We start from the raw sequence: 15,298 nt of genomic DNA, 5'->3' as shown, positions 1-15,298 counted from the left end.
GGAATTGTAAGAATTTTCAGAAGAAAAATCTGCCCAAGTTCGATCTTAACAGTTTTTTAAATAATTAAAGTGCAATTAATAAATGAAGTAAATATAAATAAATTATTTAAGAAGTGGATCTGTAACTCTTTCAAACCAAAAGTCTTGATAAGGTTTGACATTAATATATCATTTATTCCGATAATTTTATTTTTAAATAAAAATTTTCATGATTTAGAAATAAAATATTTTTAATTCAGAGTCTCAGGTCTTCCTTTATATTATTTTTTTACATTAAATTGAATAAATAAATGTATTAACATATTATTTCTATTAACTTTTTTTTTCCATTAAAAAATGTAAACGTGCGTTTAACTTTTTTCAACTTAAAAATAACTCCATGATAATCTAATCGTATTAAAGGTTTCTATTAAATTAAAAATATTGATTAAACGTAAATTATTGAACTTTTAACCCATTTAATTTGAACTTTCTTAATTTAGAAAAAGAATAAATATTTAATATTTACCAATATTTCCCTGTTCATTTAAGACAAGTAAATTGAAACCAAATATTTAAAAGAAAGCAATTTTAAACTGAATTGTTTTACATAGAAATCCTTGGATCTCTAGAATTTCGAAGAGCTTTTAAACTTTTAGCGTTACAATTTTAATTATACTATTTGAAAAGTGTTTAATTTGTAAGTGAAATTGTTAAATTTTGACGTATAAATAACAATTTAACACTTAACATTTGAAGAAAAATATTGAGTTATTTTAAAAGATATTTAGAAGTTTTGAAAAGATTCAAAATTAATTAAAAAACTGAAATGATTTCAAGTAATTTAAATAAAGTGCTTTAACATTTTTTTTAAGCTTCTGAATATATTTTAAAAATAATCGAATTTGTCCTGGAATTCTTGGAAAATCCTGCAAAAAATTTTTTACAAATAATAAGTGTTCTATTATTATTTATGAATTCAAATTTTAAAGATTTTTTTTTTACTTTTCAGGATGTTCTAAAAGTTATAGAAAAAATTCAATTAATTTTAAAATATATTTAAAAGTTCCGAAAACAATTAAAAAGATTATTTTGAATTGGGAAAAATGCAAAACTACTTCTAGATTTCTCAAGATTCTGAAATAAGATTTTAAAGCTTGTAAAGGATGTCTAAACTAATTAAAATCAAAATAATTTAACTTTTAATTTAAAAACTGTTAAATTAAGAAAAAATTTTTACCATTGTTAATTTGTCTAGCTTAAAATTACTTAAAATAATATAATTTTGAAAATTTTTTAAAGTTTATTGTTTGATTCTTTAATTTAGAATGTTGAAAAAGTTAACGTGGATTTATATTTTTGGAACCTTATTTGAATCTTTGAACTCTATAATTTATAAAAGTTCCAAATTTTACAGTTTATTTGAATTTCATTTAACATTTTTAAATTGAAAAGTGTTAGTACCTTACATTTTGTACGTGTACATTTGTTAGAATTTGAATACACCATTTTTAAATTGAAAAACTTTTTTAAACTTTATTTTAAAAGTTTGGAATTCAAGGGTTCCACTTTGAATGCTTTAATTTGATGTTTATTGTTTATTACTTTAAATGGGAAAATGTTTAGAATATAGTTTGATTTTTTTTTAATTTCGTGGACCGTGAAAAATGTTTCCAAACCGGGAAATGACCGTGAATTTATTTCTTCGATTAAAACGGACACCCTGAATAAAGATGATTGTTTATTTGTAAAAATATATGATTTGATTTAACAATTTTTAAAAAATTTGTTTTCTTTTGTTTCTTTGAAATTAATGTTTTCAACTGAAATTTTAACTACTCTAGTTTTGTTTGAAAATATATCGCGTTTAGTTGAAAATTGAAGATCTGGTTCAAAATTGATGCATTTTGTTGAAACTCTTTTAAATGAATTAATTATAATTAAAAGTGAAACCTCATCACTTTGTTTGAAAAGTTAACTGTTTTGTTAAAAAATCGTTTTTTTGCTACAAAAATCAATTATTTTATTGAAAATTTAATTTTTTCAGTTTAAACTTAAATCTTTTTGGTTTAAAATTCAATTTTTCCAGTCGAAGGTTCATCATTTTAGTTAAAAATTCATCGCTTTGTTTAAAAATGTAATTATTGACAAAAAATTTTGGTTGAACATTATTCTTTTTAATTGAAAATTTAACTATTAAATTTTTGGTTTATAATTTATCTTTTTTAGTTGAAAATTGATGTAATTTATTGAAAATTCGTAATTTTCAGTTATAGTTTTATGGTTTTAGTGGAAATTTCATATTTTTGGCTTAGCATTTCACTATATCGTTAAAAATTTGTTTTCTTAGATGAAAATGTAACTATTTCGTTGAGAATTCATGTATTTTGTTAAAAAATCTTTTTTTTTCAGTATAAAATATAATTACTTTGTTTGAGAATTAATCTTCTGGTTTGGAAATTCATTTTTGGTTGAAAATAAAACTGCTTGGTTGACTATTAATTTCGTATATTCCAGTTGAAAATTCATCATTCTCAATTCTAGTTAAAAATTCATCATTATGCTTGCAACTATGCTATGCAACTATTTCGTTGAAAATATCGTCGTTTTTGGTAGAGAATAAATCTTTTTGGTTGAGAATTCATCAATTTGGTTACAAGTTCATCTATATCGTTAAAAATGCAATATTTTTGCTTGAAAATAAAAATTTGTATGTCTTTTAAATCAAATTCGTGGACTTTCGGGCCAAATTTCAGAAATGAGCGTTTTTATTATTATTTGATCATTAATTAGTCGATGTTGCTAATATATTTAAGAATATATTTTACTATGATTTATCAAAGCTTTCTAAATTCTAATTCGAATAGAAGCATCAAAATTAAAGTCATCGCTATTTTCTTCTCTGTGAGATGCTTCTTGCTGATTAGTTTGATAATCAAATTGTTGATATTCCAAACATACGGAAGCACTCATCTCAATTTTTTCAAAAAATGAATTTATCTCTTTATTCGCCTACTAATTCTGACTTTAACAGTGAATTTTAGAAAGTAATTATCGTTTTTATTTTAGGACAGGGAGTTTCCGTAAATAATTATAATTTCACTTGGAACAGGAAAATTTCGACATGGAACGACAATTTTTCAAAAGAATTCTAATTCGGATTTTGAAGAAAGGAGTTTCAAAACTCCGTGTTCCAAGTCGGAATGCGTCACAATTTAAAAGTTCCCTCTTCGAAATTAAAAAAAAGTACTTTTAAGAATTTTTTGGAGTTTTTCTGACTTATAATAGAAAATTTTGTTACATTGTTCGTTGCGATTTCTTTTTTAATCCAGCTACTTGCGGTTATAATTTTAACTCATTTGTTAAAAATTAAATTTTTTGTTTGAAGATTCATCTATTCAATTGAAAATTCACCACTTTTTGAAAGTTTAACTACTTTTTTGAAAACCATTTCTTTAACTAAAAATTTAGCAATTACAGTAGAGAATTGAACTATTTGTTGAAAATCCGTTTTTTTTATTATTAAGAATTAGATTTTGAGCGGAAAATTCAACGATTTGGTTTAAAATTTATATTTTTTATATAAAAATTAAACTTTTAAAATTTATATACTTTGTAGAAAATCCGTCTTTTTAAATTAATCTTTATAATAAATATAAAGTTCACCTGTTCCAGTTGAAGATTCATAATTTCAGTTCAAATTTATCAGTTTGCTTGAAAATTAATTTTTCCAACGGAAAATTTAACTGTTACATTTTTGTTTCAAAATTAATCTTTTCTCATTCAAAATTCAACAGTTCGGCTGAAAATTTGTCTTTTTTAATTCGGAGTTCAACTAGTTCATTGAAAAATCATGTATTTTGTTAAAAAATGACTGAAGGCATCGTCAAGAAAAACGCCGAAAGAATACTTATTTTTCTAATCAACTGTTCGACAGTTACAATTTTCGTTTTAGTTCTCTACTTTGCCGTGAGGATTTCCAGTCGCTACTATGTCGATGTATGCAGTAGAGTATTTGACATACGATAGTTTATAACTTTGTCGGAAGAAGTTACATAAATTATGAAAAAAAAAAAACAACAAATGTTTGTTTCGGAACGTGCGCTTCTGAATAGAGGCAAATAAATCAGACTAAATATTCTGAAGTGGATCGGTGTAAATAAAAAGGGGTAAAGCTTATAAAAAGAAAATCTTACAAATGAGCTTGTGTGAACGTCTGTAGCGCTGTACAGGACGAGTTTAGTTTACGATAATAATTATTACTAGTGGAAGGTAGTTTAACAAATGAATGGTCTTCCAACGTTTTTCTTGTCTGAGTCACTTGACGCAATTTATAGTCAACTGAAGACTATTCAATCACTGACTTAAGTCAGTTCAGGTCATGGACAATTATAGGTTTCCAAATTCCCCGCGTAAAGTTTGGATACATTGTTATATTTGATAAATTTCCTATCGCTGTCGTATCTTTATTTTTAAAATTCGTAAAAAGTATTTTGCCGTTTATATAGGAAAATATCTATAAATTAGCGTTTATAAAGACTAGTGTTTTTTAAAATGTTAAGATTATTTTATGCTGTTTCTAATTTCTAAATTTGAATTTGGAACTTGCACGTCGCGAGTATCTTATTTTATGTTTGAGGAAATGGGATCAAATTGATGGCGCATGAGGCACTGTTACTTTTTATTTTAATTTCATAGTTTGACCGTTTTCTTTAATGATGATTTGCAGCAAATGACGACTGCGAAAAATACCTACACACAGCAACAATCGAGGAGTAGAGGGGGTGGTGGCGGAACAGCACAGTATCCGGGTGTTTATCCAGCTACGACGATGCAATCTGTAGTTCACGTCCAACCACCCCCTCTTGTTAGAGCTACCCAATCCAATCAGTCCAATATGGGGTAAGTTAATTTGCTTTCTATCATTAGGAACAAAAAAAAGAGACAAATTTCTTGAATTTTATAATTCAACAATGCATTGTAGAATATCCGCTTTGCTTATAAATTTAGAGTATAGAGGGCGACACAGCATGCACATGAAGCATGGGACTTAATGCCTCTCGAAAATTCAAATCGGACTTAAATTCTTTGTTTATATCATTTAATTTCTTGTTGACACTGGTCAAAGAGTGTTAGCTAGAACTAGAAATACAGAGTGTCTAGTGACCTTGAAAACCTGGAACTCTCCTTGAATTTTTTTTAAACCTTGAAAACCTGGAAATCTTGATTTTTTCATGAAAACCTTGAATTTTAGTTATTCTTTTTTCTTTTCTTTTGAGACAGTAATTTTATCGAAATGCGAAGAGTAATTTAAATCTTTTAGCCTATTTTGAAAGAAACATCTCGTTTAGAAAAAATCGTTCTGCTGAACCTTTTTTTATTCATGAAGATATAATTTATCTTTTGTTTATTACAGAATAAATAAAGATATTTGAAGGCACTTTTTGTTGAGGTGTTCAACTAAGAATTATAAAAATTATTAGTTTAAAATTTCAATCTTAATTCAGTTTCAGAATTAGAATAAGCTATGGCCATACAACGGACTTTTCGAGGGGTTGACCACTTTGGTTTTTGAGTGTACAACAGATTTCAAAAGGTTACAAAATATTTCTAAAGATTTCAAAATATTTCAAAATATTTTAAATATCTTTAAAATATCTTTAAAATTTCACGCCAGATTTTAATAAAGATTTCACAGCAATTTCACAAACATTTTAATACTTTAAAGATTTCAAAATTTTGAAACGATTTCAAGAGGATTTAAAACATTTGAAAAGATTTCAAGACATTTCAAATAATTCAATGACTTCAACGAATACACAAAATTTTCCAAACAAAGATTCAAGAAAGATTTTATAAACATTTCAAAATATTTCACAAAGATTTCAAGGATTTCAAACATTCAAAAAAGGCGTGTTCACTAGATTTAAAAGTTTTCACAAAAATTCCCCAAAGATTTGGAACATTTCACAAAGATTTGAAAACTTGCAAATGTGTTTAAAGATTTTAAAAAGGATTTATTAAACCACATTTCTAATATTTCCAAACTTTCAAAAGATTTTAAACAATTTTAAAATTTATTAGGAGATATCAAAAGATTTGACTAAGATTTGTAATAATTTAAATAATTCCATCGAATTCACAAAGATTTGGAACATTTCGCTAAGATTTCGAACAAATATTTCAAGAATTTCTAAACATTTTAAAGATTTTAAGCGATTTTAAAAGGTTTCAACACATTTGAGAAGATTTCAAAAGACTTCAATGATTTTAAACAGACACAAAAGATTTCGCAAACAAAGATTAAAGAGATAGTTCACAAAGATTTCAAAAATTTTTAAGATTTTACAAATGCTTTGAAAAATGCCAAGAGATTTCTCAACGATTTCACCGAAATTTCAAGCTTTCACTAAGGTTTGTAATACTTCACAAAGATTTCAATGATTTCGAAGACATTAAAAAGATTTTAAAAGATTCCTAAAGATTTCACAAAGACGACTTATGTTCGTAAAAAATGAAAAATTTTTTATTTACGATTCGACTTTCTTTAGAATTTTTTGGCCAATAAAAAATGAAATGGCTTATTTTTAACATCTATGACAAATGCTTATTTCATTATTTGTATAAAAAGGAGCCCTGGAAAATTTTGATTTCTTAACCTGGAAAAGACCTTGAATTTTCTTCCTAAGAATTGCTAGACACCCTGAAATAGAATAAAGTATGTTTTAAAATAATTATGTTATTTTCTTGTGTCTTCTAAAAATTATTTGACCAGTAATCAGCAAAAATTTAACATCAGAATTTAATTAAAGTCTGTTTTGTTATCAATCGTGCCTCTGATTTTCTTTATTACCTCTAAATTGTATAACTTCTGATTTATTTTCCAAGAAAATGAAGATGCGAAATTCGTCAGTGAATTTATCAATAAAACTGCAGCAGAGTGCTTTTATTTTTTTTGTCTTGTGTTATTTGTGTAGAGCAAAAAATGTTATTGTTTGTTTTATGTTCCAATATTTCGCATCTTTCATTGACTCGCTATGTAGATACCTTGCACACTCGCCTCCTGTCTTTTGTACATACAATGTATGATTTTTTTGTATAGTTATCCAACCTATGGGAAGGATGACTGGTGAGTCCCCGCATAATGTATAATAGTCGATTAGTCGTATACTTCACTAAACGATAATAAGCTAGCATGCGCTCGATTTCATTGGTTAAACAGTTTCCGGATTCCTAGCATAGTTTAACAAGAATATCGGCATAGCTTTATGATGGATTTCGTGGAAATAACTGAAAATTATTTTTTATTTTGCCAAAAACTAAGAACAAAACATTCATTTAATCTTATTTATATGGACTATATATGGAAGGTAAAAGAAATTAAGAATGCTATTTAATTCTAAATGTTCCAATATAAAAAACAAATGGTTTCTAAAAATACAACGAGATCGTTATTACATCCAACACTAGCCCTCTCAAAAAAATGATACGATATTAGAACGTTATAAATATGAATTTTGACTATGATTGGCAGCACTTCGGCGGCGAATATTGAATTAAAAGTATCAATATTTGAATATATGGAAAAAAGAATATAGTGGCGAGTCAACGATCCTTGAAAGAATTTGGTTGAAAAATTTACATCGCATTCTAAGATAAACCATTTTCAATAATCCACTATTTGAAATTCGAAAAGTTTTCATTTATTTGATGCTTTTCCCATATAAATTCAATTCAAAACTGAGTTCTGGCTCAGTCCGTATAAAGCTCCAACTCGCGTTCTGTCCTTAAACAGCTCCAAATCATTTTTTTTGTCGATTTTGATATTTTATGATAGTATGAATAAATAGATTATTTTGTTTCGTCTGTTAAAATATTATACAATTATGTGTAAAATGTAGAGTGGCCGCTGGCCTGGGAATTTTCATGAAAAGAAAAACGGACAAATGACAGTGAATTCATTTTTTGACCGGGAATTTTACAAATATTTAGAGAAAAAATTTAACTAAGTTGTTATTTTTTCAATTATAATATCATTCAGTTAGGAAAGCGTATTTAAAAAATCTTCCACTTTAAGAATTTTCTATTTTAATTTTTAAGCGTACTTTTTAATTTAAAGAATTTTAAAATGCAGTTTTGAATACTTCAACAATAAAAAATTAAACTGTTTAAAATTCCTGATTGTTCTATTAAAAAAATTTTATTTGTGAATTAAATTGCTGAATTTTGCTGTATAAATGAAATTCAAAACCTATTGTTTGTAGAAAAAATTTGATTATGTTGAAGAGATATTTAGAAGTTACAAGAAGTACAAAAGATTTGTAAAAAAAATTAATGGCCCATGGTCTAATTTAAAACAAAATATGGATTTTGGCAGATTTTGAATAAAAAAATTTAGAAGCTTTTTACAAATTTGGAAAGGCTTCAGAAAAATAAAACATTTTCTAGGAAGATTGAAAATCATTTGTTATTTTGAAGTAACCGTTCGAAGAAATTTTAGGATTTTTGAACTATTTAAAATAAAAATAACTTCGCTTTTGATTAAACCCTTTGGGACATAGTGGCATAGATGGAATTTCTTTCACGAGATTTCTGTCTGGGGGTTTTCACGGTTGCTGTTCACGAATCTAAGGTTGAAATTCCAAATTTCATATTCCAAGATAGCGGATAATTTTATCCCTACAAAATCTGCTGGAATCCTACTTCTGTTAGTTTTCGATGGCGCTGATCATGGATATTAGGTCCAGTTTGAAAATTCATCACCCAAGCTGGCGCATTCAAGATGGCGGATAATTGTATTTGCATGTAATCAGCCGAAACCATGATTTGGTTTCTGAAGTCGCTGACCCCTAATTTGATGTTAAAATTCATATTCCAAGCTGGCGGATTCAAGCGACCTTGAAAACCCCTGAATGAACATTTTCAAGTAATTCCTATTTTTTCCCTAATTCAGTCAGCCATATTGGATCCGCCATTTTGAATTTCGTTCTGCCAACAGAATCCTATTCATCGACCTTGAAACACTCTGAGTGAACATTTCGAGTCATTCTTATTTTGTACATAATTTTAGTCCGCCATTTTGAATTTAAAAAATTCCTCAAATCTCACCCCATTTTCGAAATCAGCGACCTCAAAAACCTTTATATACTCAGTTTCGAAGAATTTGATGTGTTCTTCAAAGGGTTAAGAAGTGTTCAGATTGATTCTTAAATTTAAAGCATTGACAATGATAACGTGGGTTTATATTTTTGGCACTGAATCTTTGAACTCTAAAATTTACAAAAAGTTGAAAAATTTTAATTTGGCAGTTTTACTGCATTGTATAACAAAAATTTCAGCTGAAGTATTGTTACTAGCTTCTATTTATACGTGTAAATTATTGAGAATTTGGATAAAAAAATATTCTGTATTTCAATACAAAATTATCGAGAAAAAAAAGTTTAAACTTTAATTTTTAAAGTTTAAGATTCAAGAGTTCTACTTCTGTGTGAATTTTTGTCTCCGATTAAAACGGTTATCCTGGGTATTAAAAGACATAATAAAAAAACTTAAGTTGATAACATTTTCAATTTCATAGCAAGATTGCTTCAACTCTCAAAACGAGAAATTTAGAAGCAGGATTGTTTGTTCCGGGTTTAACCTGCGTATAGTACTGTTTGGAAATTAAAAATAAATCTCAGCAATCTTGGACCTAATTCCTTTAAATTTTTATTATCCCTTGAAATTCTACTTATTTGAAATAATATTCAAAATGATTGAACACGCGAAGAAAGTAATTGCTTAATTATACCTTTAACATACTATTAAACGTGTTTATTGGCAAAAATTTGTATCAGTTGGTAGTTGTAAAAATCCTATGAGAGGTTCTTATGTTTTATTTCATTTTTGTTTTCATCACTTTTGAGGTAAAAACTTCAACTATCTATCAATACCCTTTTCATTATTTTGTACCGTATTTCTTAATTTTAGAAGCCTTTTAAACATGGATCAGCTCGCCTGAATATTTGTTAAAAATATGTGGTTAAAGTTTTGAAAGTTCAAATGAACGAAATTTTTTAATGATGACTTTGCAAACTAGGAAAAGTACTAACATGTTTGGTAATTTATATTGGATATAATTTATTATTGACAAAGAATTATAAAATATCATTTTAATTGCAGTTAGAGCCATATTTATGGGTACAACAGAAATGTCGAAAAATATTTTGTTCATTTGAACGTTCAGCACTTCAGGTAGATGTTAAAAATGACTTAAAGCTATATACAGACAGAAAAAAACTCGAGAATTTTGCATTCATATAAATATTAACTGATTTGGCTGATATTTAACACTAAAGACTTTTTTTATTATTTATACGAAATCCGTGGGTAGGAGAAAAAGAATTTTGAATTTAGAAAATGTTTAACAATTTATTAGACTTGTTATATTGTTAGATGCGGCAACAATCGTACTAAACTTGATTAAAATGGTTGAAACCAGTTCCAAAGGTTTATGAATATTAGAAATTTAGTTACTCTTAAATAAAATAATTATAAATAAATTTGTTTTAAATCAGTTTACTTATGTTTCGACTAAGTTAAGGAAAAATAAAACTTGTAAAATAAGTTCAGTTTAAGTCAATGTAAAGTAGTTTCTGTCACGGGGTAGGCTGACTTTAAAGGATGTTAAAAAGGATCGCAAAAGAGCAAGTGAGTCCATGGTTGGATGAGTTAAAAGACATCTCTTTAATTACCTAAATCTTAAAGAAACACTCTTCTAGTGCTTCATCTCTTCAACATGTACAAAAATAAGTTTTAAATTTATTGGTTTTGGATTATATATTTTTTTAATCTGTTTTTTATGAGTTTTTGCGTTGTGAAATTGTATAAAAATACGAGAAAATGCTCGAGATTGATATTTTTTGGAAATAGTTGAAAAATGCCGATATTCTTGGATACGAATTTTACTAAGTTCTCACTGAATTCCTTTAATCCTTTTAAATTTAATGGGCGGCAGTTGATCAGTTTGGAGACTCATCCATAATCATTTCCATACGAAGAGATCTGCCCTTCATACGTTACGTAGTCTCTGAAAATCAAGTTCCCCAAAATCACGGGAACACGACATTTTCTGAGACAAAGAACGCTTTGCGTTTCAGGGTGTCGACAACGTATACGACGCCGACGAGCCTGGGCGTCCCGAACGCCCCTACCTCGTATCCGCAGATGCTCGGTCTGAGTGCGGAGCAGGTTCAGGCTCTGATGCCGCCGCAGACGTCGACGCCGACGCTGCTGCCGCATCAACAGAGACACACGCCGCCCGTGCACAATTCCTCGCATAACAAATACCCGCCGCCTCTTATTCCAGTTAACGGAAGCAGCAATAGCAGTTCCGGGTGAGAGTTTACTACCTTTCGATTCCTTTCCACGGTCATCAGACACCAAAAAATCACGACACACTTACGCGTGCCATCTAAACGAGTAGATAGAGTTCAAACAAAACGATTTAGCTCTATTTTTTAGAGATTTTAAACACAAGTGAAGTTGCGAGGTGGACAAAATGGCGGATTACGCCGACTCGAGTTTTATTCTGTGAATAATATTTCTGAAGGTGAATCACTAATCCCAGATTGTGACCGAGAGTGTTTGCGCAGAAGAGTTTCAATGTATTTTGGAGGGCACAAAGACATTCAAAGAACCTCCAAATACGTTTAAAGTTTTTTGCGCCGACTCTGCCGATCTGCTATCTGGCAACACTGATGTGGAATTGCGAGTCTCAAGTTGGGGAAACTAATTCCTTAGGGTGACACACATTCCTCAACATTTCCTTTGTCTTTGTCCTGTTTGTCTAAGATTGTTTTTTTTTTTAATGTTGGTGGTGGTGAAAATTAACTGCCAAGAAGATTGCATTCCACCAAAAACAAATCAGGTTTTTTTCTTCACTTTCTCAACTTTTTTTCGGGTTTGAAAATTCGAAGTCGAGTTACGTCATTTTCTTTATTTTGCGACTTTATTTGGCTGTAGAATTTTACAATATTGATGTTTTTTATATAGATGTTTGTGGTGTGATCGATTCCTTTGATGGCACGCGTATTATTGAGAATTTTGCATAATGCAAATACGAGTGTCTGTAGAATTAATAATGATCAATTCTGGAAATATCTACAACTTTCAGCAGGGATTCGAGAGGGCGAAAACCATTAATACCAATAGCAGAAACTCATCCAACGGGGAGCTGCCAAGTTCAACCGTATCAAGTGCAGAAGGCGTTGGTGATGGAACAAATGGCGCCTTGTATCAACTTTAAACCGTATGTTTATCAAGAACTGTTAATGACTCTACCCGACTTTGTTCAGCAGTATTTCCCCGCCTGCGATATTAATAGCTGTAGGCAAGTCTTGACGGAGGTTCTAGGCATCGATTTATATCAAGGAAATAGGTGAGTTATCTTTTCTTCTATTAAGGATATCAGAGGTTTTAGTCAAATACACTAAAAAAAAGAGAAGAATTTTGACGTGTACAATCCGCGAAATGCGGATAAAACTGATGCATGTAAATAAACGATAAATCTTTCGTTTAGCTATAACTGAAAAGAAGAATATATTTTTGTATAAGAAGTTAAGCTAATATTAACTATATACCTAACTATACAAACACCTTTTTAAGCATAAAATTAACGACTTTTCGTTGTATTTTAAATAGTTCAATAAATTTTCATCGCAAATTTTCAGAGATGCATGACAGGACAAAAATTTGAGGGCGAGACTCTGAAGGGATTTTTACAACCCTTGAGTAGAAATATGTAGCAGTTAGTTAATAATATTAGGTCTGCAAATTAATTAGGTGCTTTCATTTTGATGCCTTGTAACTTTTGGTCGATCTTGCATTTTTTTCTGTTCTAAGGTAGTTTTAAAGGGCGAACCTTGCACTTCAAAATACAATCTCAACCTTAAAAGTCATTATTGAATACAATGGCGTTCCAACAAGGAGTATTTGAGATACCCTTTTTTCACTTTGATAAAAATATTATTGAAAATAGTTTTGAATCCAATAAAACTTATTGCTAAACTATGATCATTCTTTATAATTCTTTATCATGTTGCTTGGATACAAATTCCACTTTGTTGAAAATGCAACTACAGTGAGTCCTAGAGTTAAGACCTCCTGATATAGTCCTGCCGAGCGGCGGTTGCTCAGGCGTGAAAACAGAAGCATTTTCTACAAAACTGCACTCCATTTGGGTAATTCCCCACCTGCTCCAGCCCCAAAACCGAGGCCCGTTAAGCTGGCAGGACCACATTGCAAAAATGGACTGAAAACCTATAGGGAATTTAGGTCTAATTTAATACCCCATTGCCAAATTTAATGTTCTCCATTTAAACAAAAGAACCGGTGGTCATGCTAGTTTAACGTTGAGCTAGTAGAACCACACATAGAAAAAAATTAATTTCTTAAAATTTCTTTGCTCCGTAATTTGGGGCTCACTTAATCCCTATTGCCAAATTTGATCCTACGCATTAAAACAAAAAAACGGTGGTTCAGCTATCTTAACGTTTAGGACTTTTGTGCCCACTGGGTCATTACACATAGAAAGAAATGACTGTCAATATTTCTTTGCAGTACTGCTAACTTCACGTTAAGCTAGCAGAACCACAGGTTTAAAAAAAATGCGGAGCATCAAATTTGGCAATGGAACATTAAATGAGTCCTAAATTATAGTGCAAAGAAATATTGTCCAAGTCATTTTTTCTGTGTCGTCCTGCCAGCTTATCGCTAAGCTAGCATGACCACAGGCCTTTCCGAAAAATTGCGGAGCATTAAACTTGACAATAGGGTATTAAGCGAGCCCTAAATGAGCCCTAAACTATAGAGCAAAAAAATTTTTTTAAATTAATTTTTTACTATGTGTGGTTCTGCTAGCTTAACGTTAAGCTAGCATGACCACCGTTTTTTTTTGTTTAAACGAAGAGCATTAAAAGAGGAGGGTCAATAAGGCCGGTTTTGGGGCCATCTACAGATTGGCCTCAAATATGTTTTATTTTATTCATCTAACTAGGTCTCATAACCCCTTAAAAGGATTTTTCCTGAGAGTGATCTGATTTCAAGATATAGTCATTTTTAAGTTCGTATTTTACATGGGTTTTCGCACTTTCATTCAAATCATGCTAAGTTTCACATTGTTAGTATTGCTCACGCAAGATCATACTTGTCCAAAAATTGCGCACGTGTATGCGTTACAACATATGTTAAAGCCATCATTTTTCTCGAGGTACTTAGCCTTCAAAATAGGGCTCATTTTTATACTTTATTAGGTTTTGTGATCATGAAAGGAGTAAAAATGTCCTACTTTATCAGATTTATTAGTAATAATTTCTATAAAATAATCGAAATAATCTTGGAGACATTTTTCTAAGAAAAGGTATATTAGTTTACAGTCAATCAGAACTTATGGTAGGTTAGAGACTAGGCACTCTGCAACAGCCTTATTCGTCTGAATTGGTTAGGTCATCTGAAGATGATGCTGCTTCTCCTTCATTTTCCGACCAACACGATGCATCATGCACGTGACTTTCGAATTCACGTGAAGGTCTGGGAGTGTTTTGGTTATATCTAGAGTAACCAAGATACCACAGAACACTGGCAATGTGAGCGCAACATCCTACCACTCTTGCACCACTTTTGCACTGACAGTACCAACCACTTCTCGGATTTGGTCCAGGATTAGTTTCTATTCATAAGTTATACACTTTAGAAGATGTATGCCAAGACTGGATTTGTACTCTTAGAATGCCTTCCTCCTGTTTGTGGACAAGAAGGGAGTACATTCCATCATCAGATAAATGTTCCTCGGTATACGATTGGGCTTGCTTCAGCTGATATACTCCGAGTGTGATGTATCGCAATTCATCAAGAGTTAACCTAGGAAAATCAGGTAGTGTCTCTTGCGTTATAGGAAGCCACGATGTCCTCCTTTTAGCCCAGTTTTCCTTATCTGCTCGCTCTTGCAGGCGATTAGGCTGCGAAGCCAATCGCAACATTCGTTCAGCGATCAGATGATCATCGGAATTATCATGAATTCTAGGAGGTCGGAAAGCATTACAAAGGGCACATACTATTCTGACGTAATCGCCGATGTACGGGATTTGACTATTTGGAAAAACATCACTCAAGGCTCTCCAAGTTTTTATCAACCCATTGACCCATTTAACCACCCATCGGACTTTAGTAACGAGCCTTAATTCGTTTGCTTCAATCGTAGTGTGCTGTGATCCTTTTTGAAGAAAATGAGGCATTTTGGAAACGAATCCAAGATCTTCTAAAAACTTCAGGCAGTCCCGAA

General features: G+C 30.2%; 1 protein-coding gene across 7 annotated transcripts in view; it reads left to right on the top strand.

Annotated features, from left to right (window-relative positions):
• LOC117176429 overlaps window positions 1-15,298 on the top strand; it is an 86,573-nt gene that overhangs the window by 53,117 nt on the left and 18,158 nt on the right. For 4 of the 7 annotated variants that reach the window (XM_033366695.1, XM_033366670.1, XM_033366690.1 and 1 more), the window contains exons 3-5: window positions 4,709-4,881; window positions 11,118-11,354; window positions 12,134-12,397. In XM_033366695.1, the coding sequence (XP_033222586.1) occupies window positions 4,709-4,881; window positions 11,118-11,354; window positions 12,134-12,397 (674 nt within the window). The remainder of the gene's footprint in view (window positions 1-4,708; window positions 4,882-11,117; window positions 11,355-12,133; window positions 12,398-15,298) is intronic. The other 3 variants (XM_033366676.1, XM_033366712.1, XM_033366703.1) reach the window with 3 other exon arrangements.

The sequence above is a fragment of the Belonocnema kinseyi genome, chromosome 1, assembly GCF_010883055.1.
Source record: "Belonocnema kinseyi isolate 2016_QV_RU_SX_M_011 chromosome 1, B_treatae_v1, whole genome shotgun sequence".
NCBI classification, from domain to species: Eukaryota; Metazoa; Arthropoda; class Insecta; order Hymenoptera; family Cynipidae; genus Belonocnema; species Belonocnema kinseyi.
This window is presented reverse-complemented; position numbering and strand designations above follow the sequence as displayed.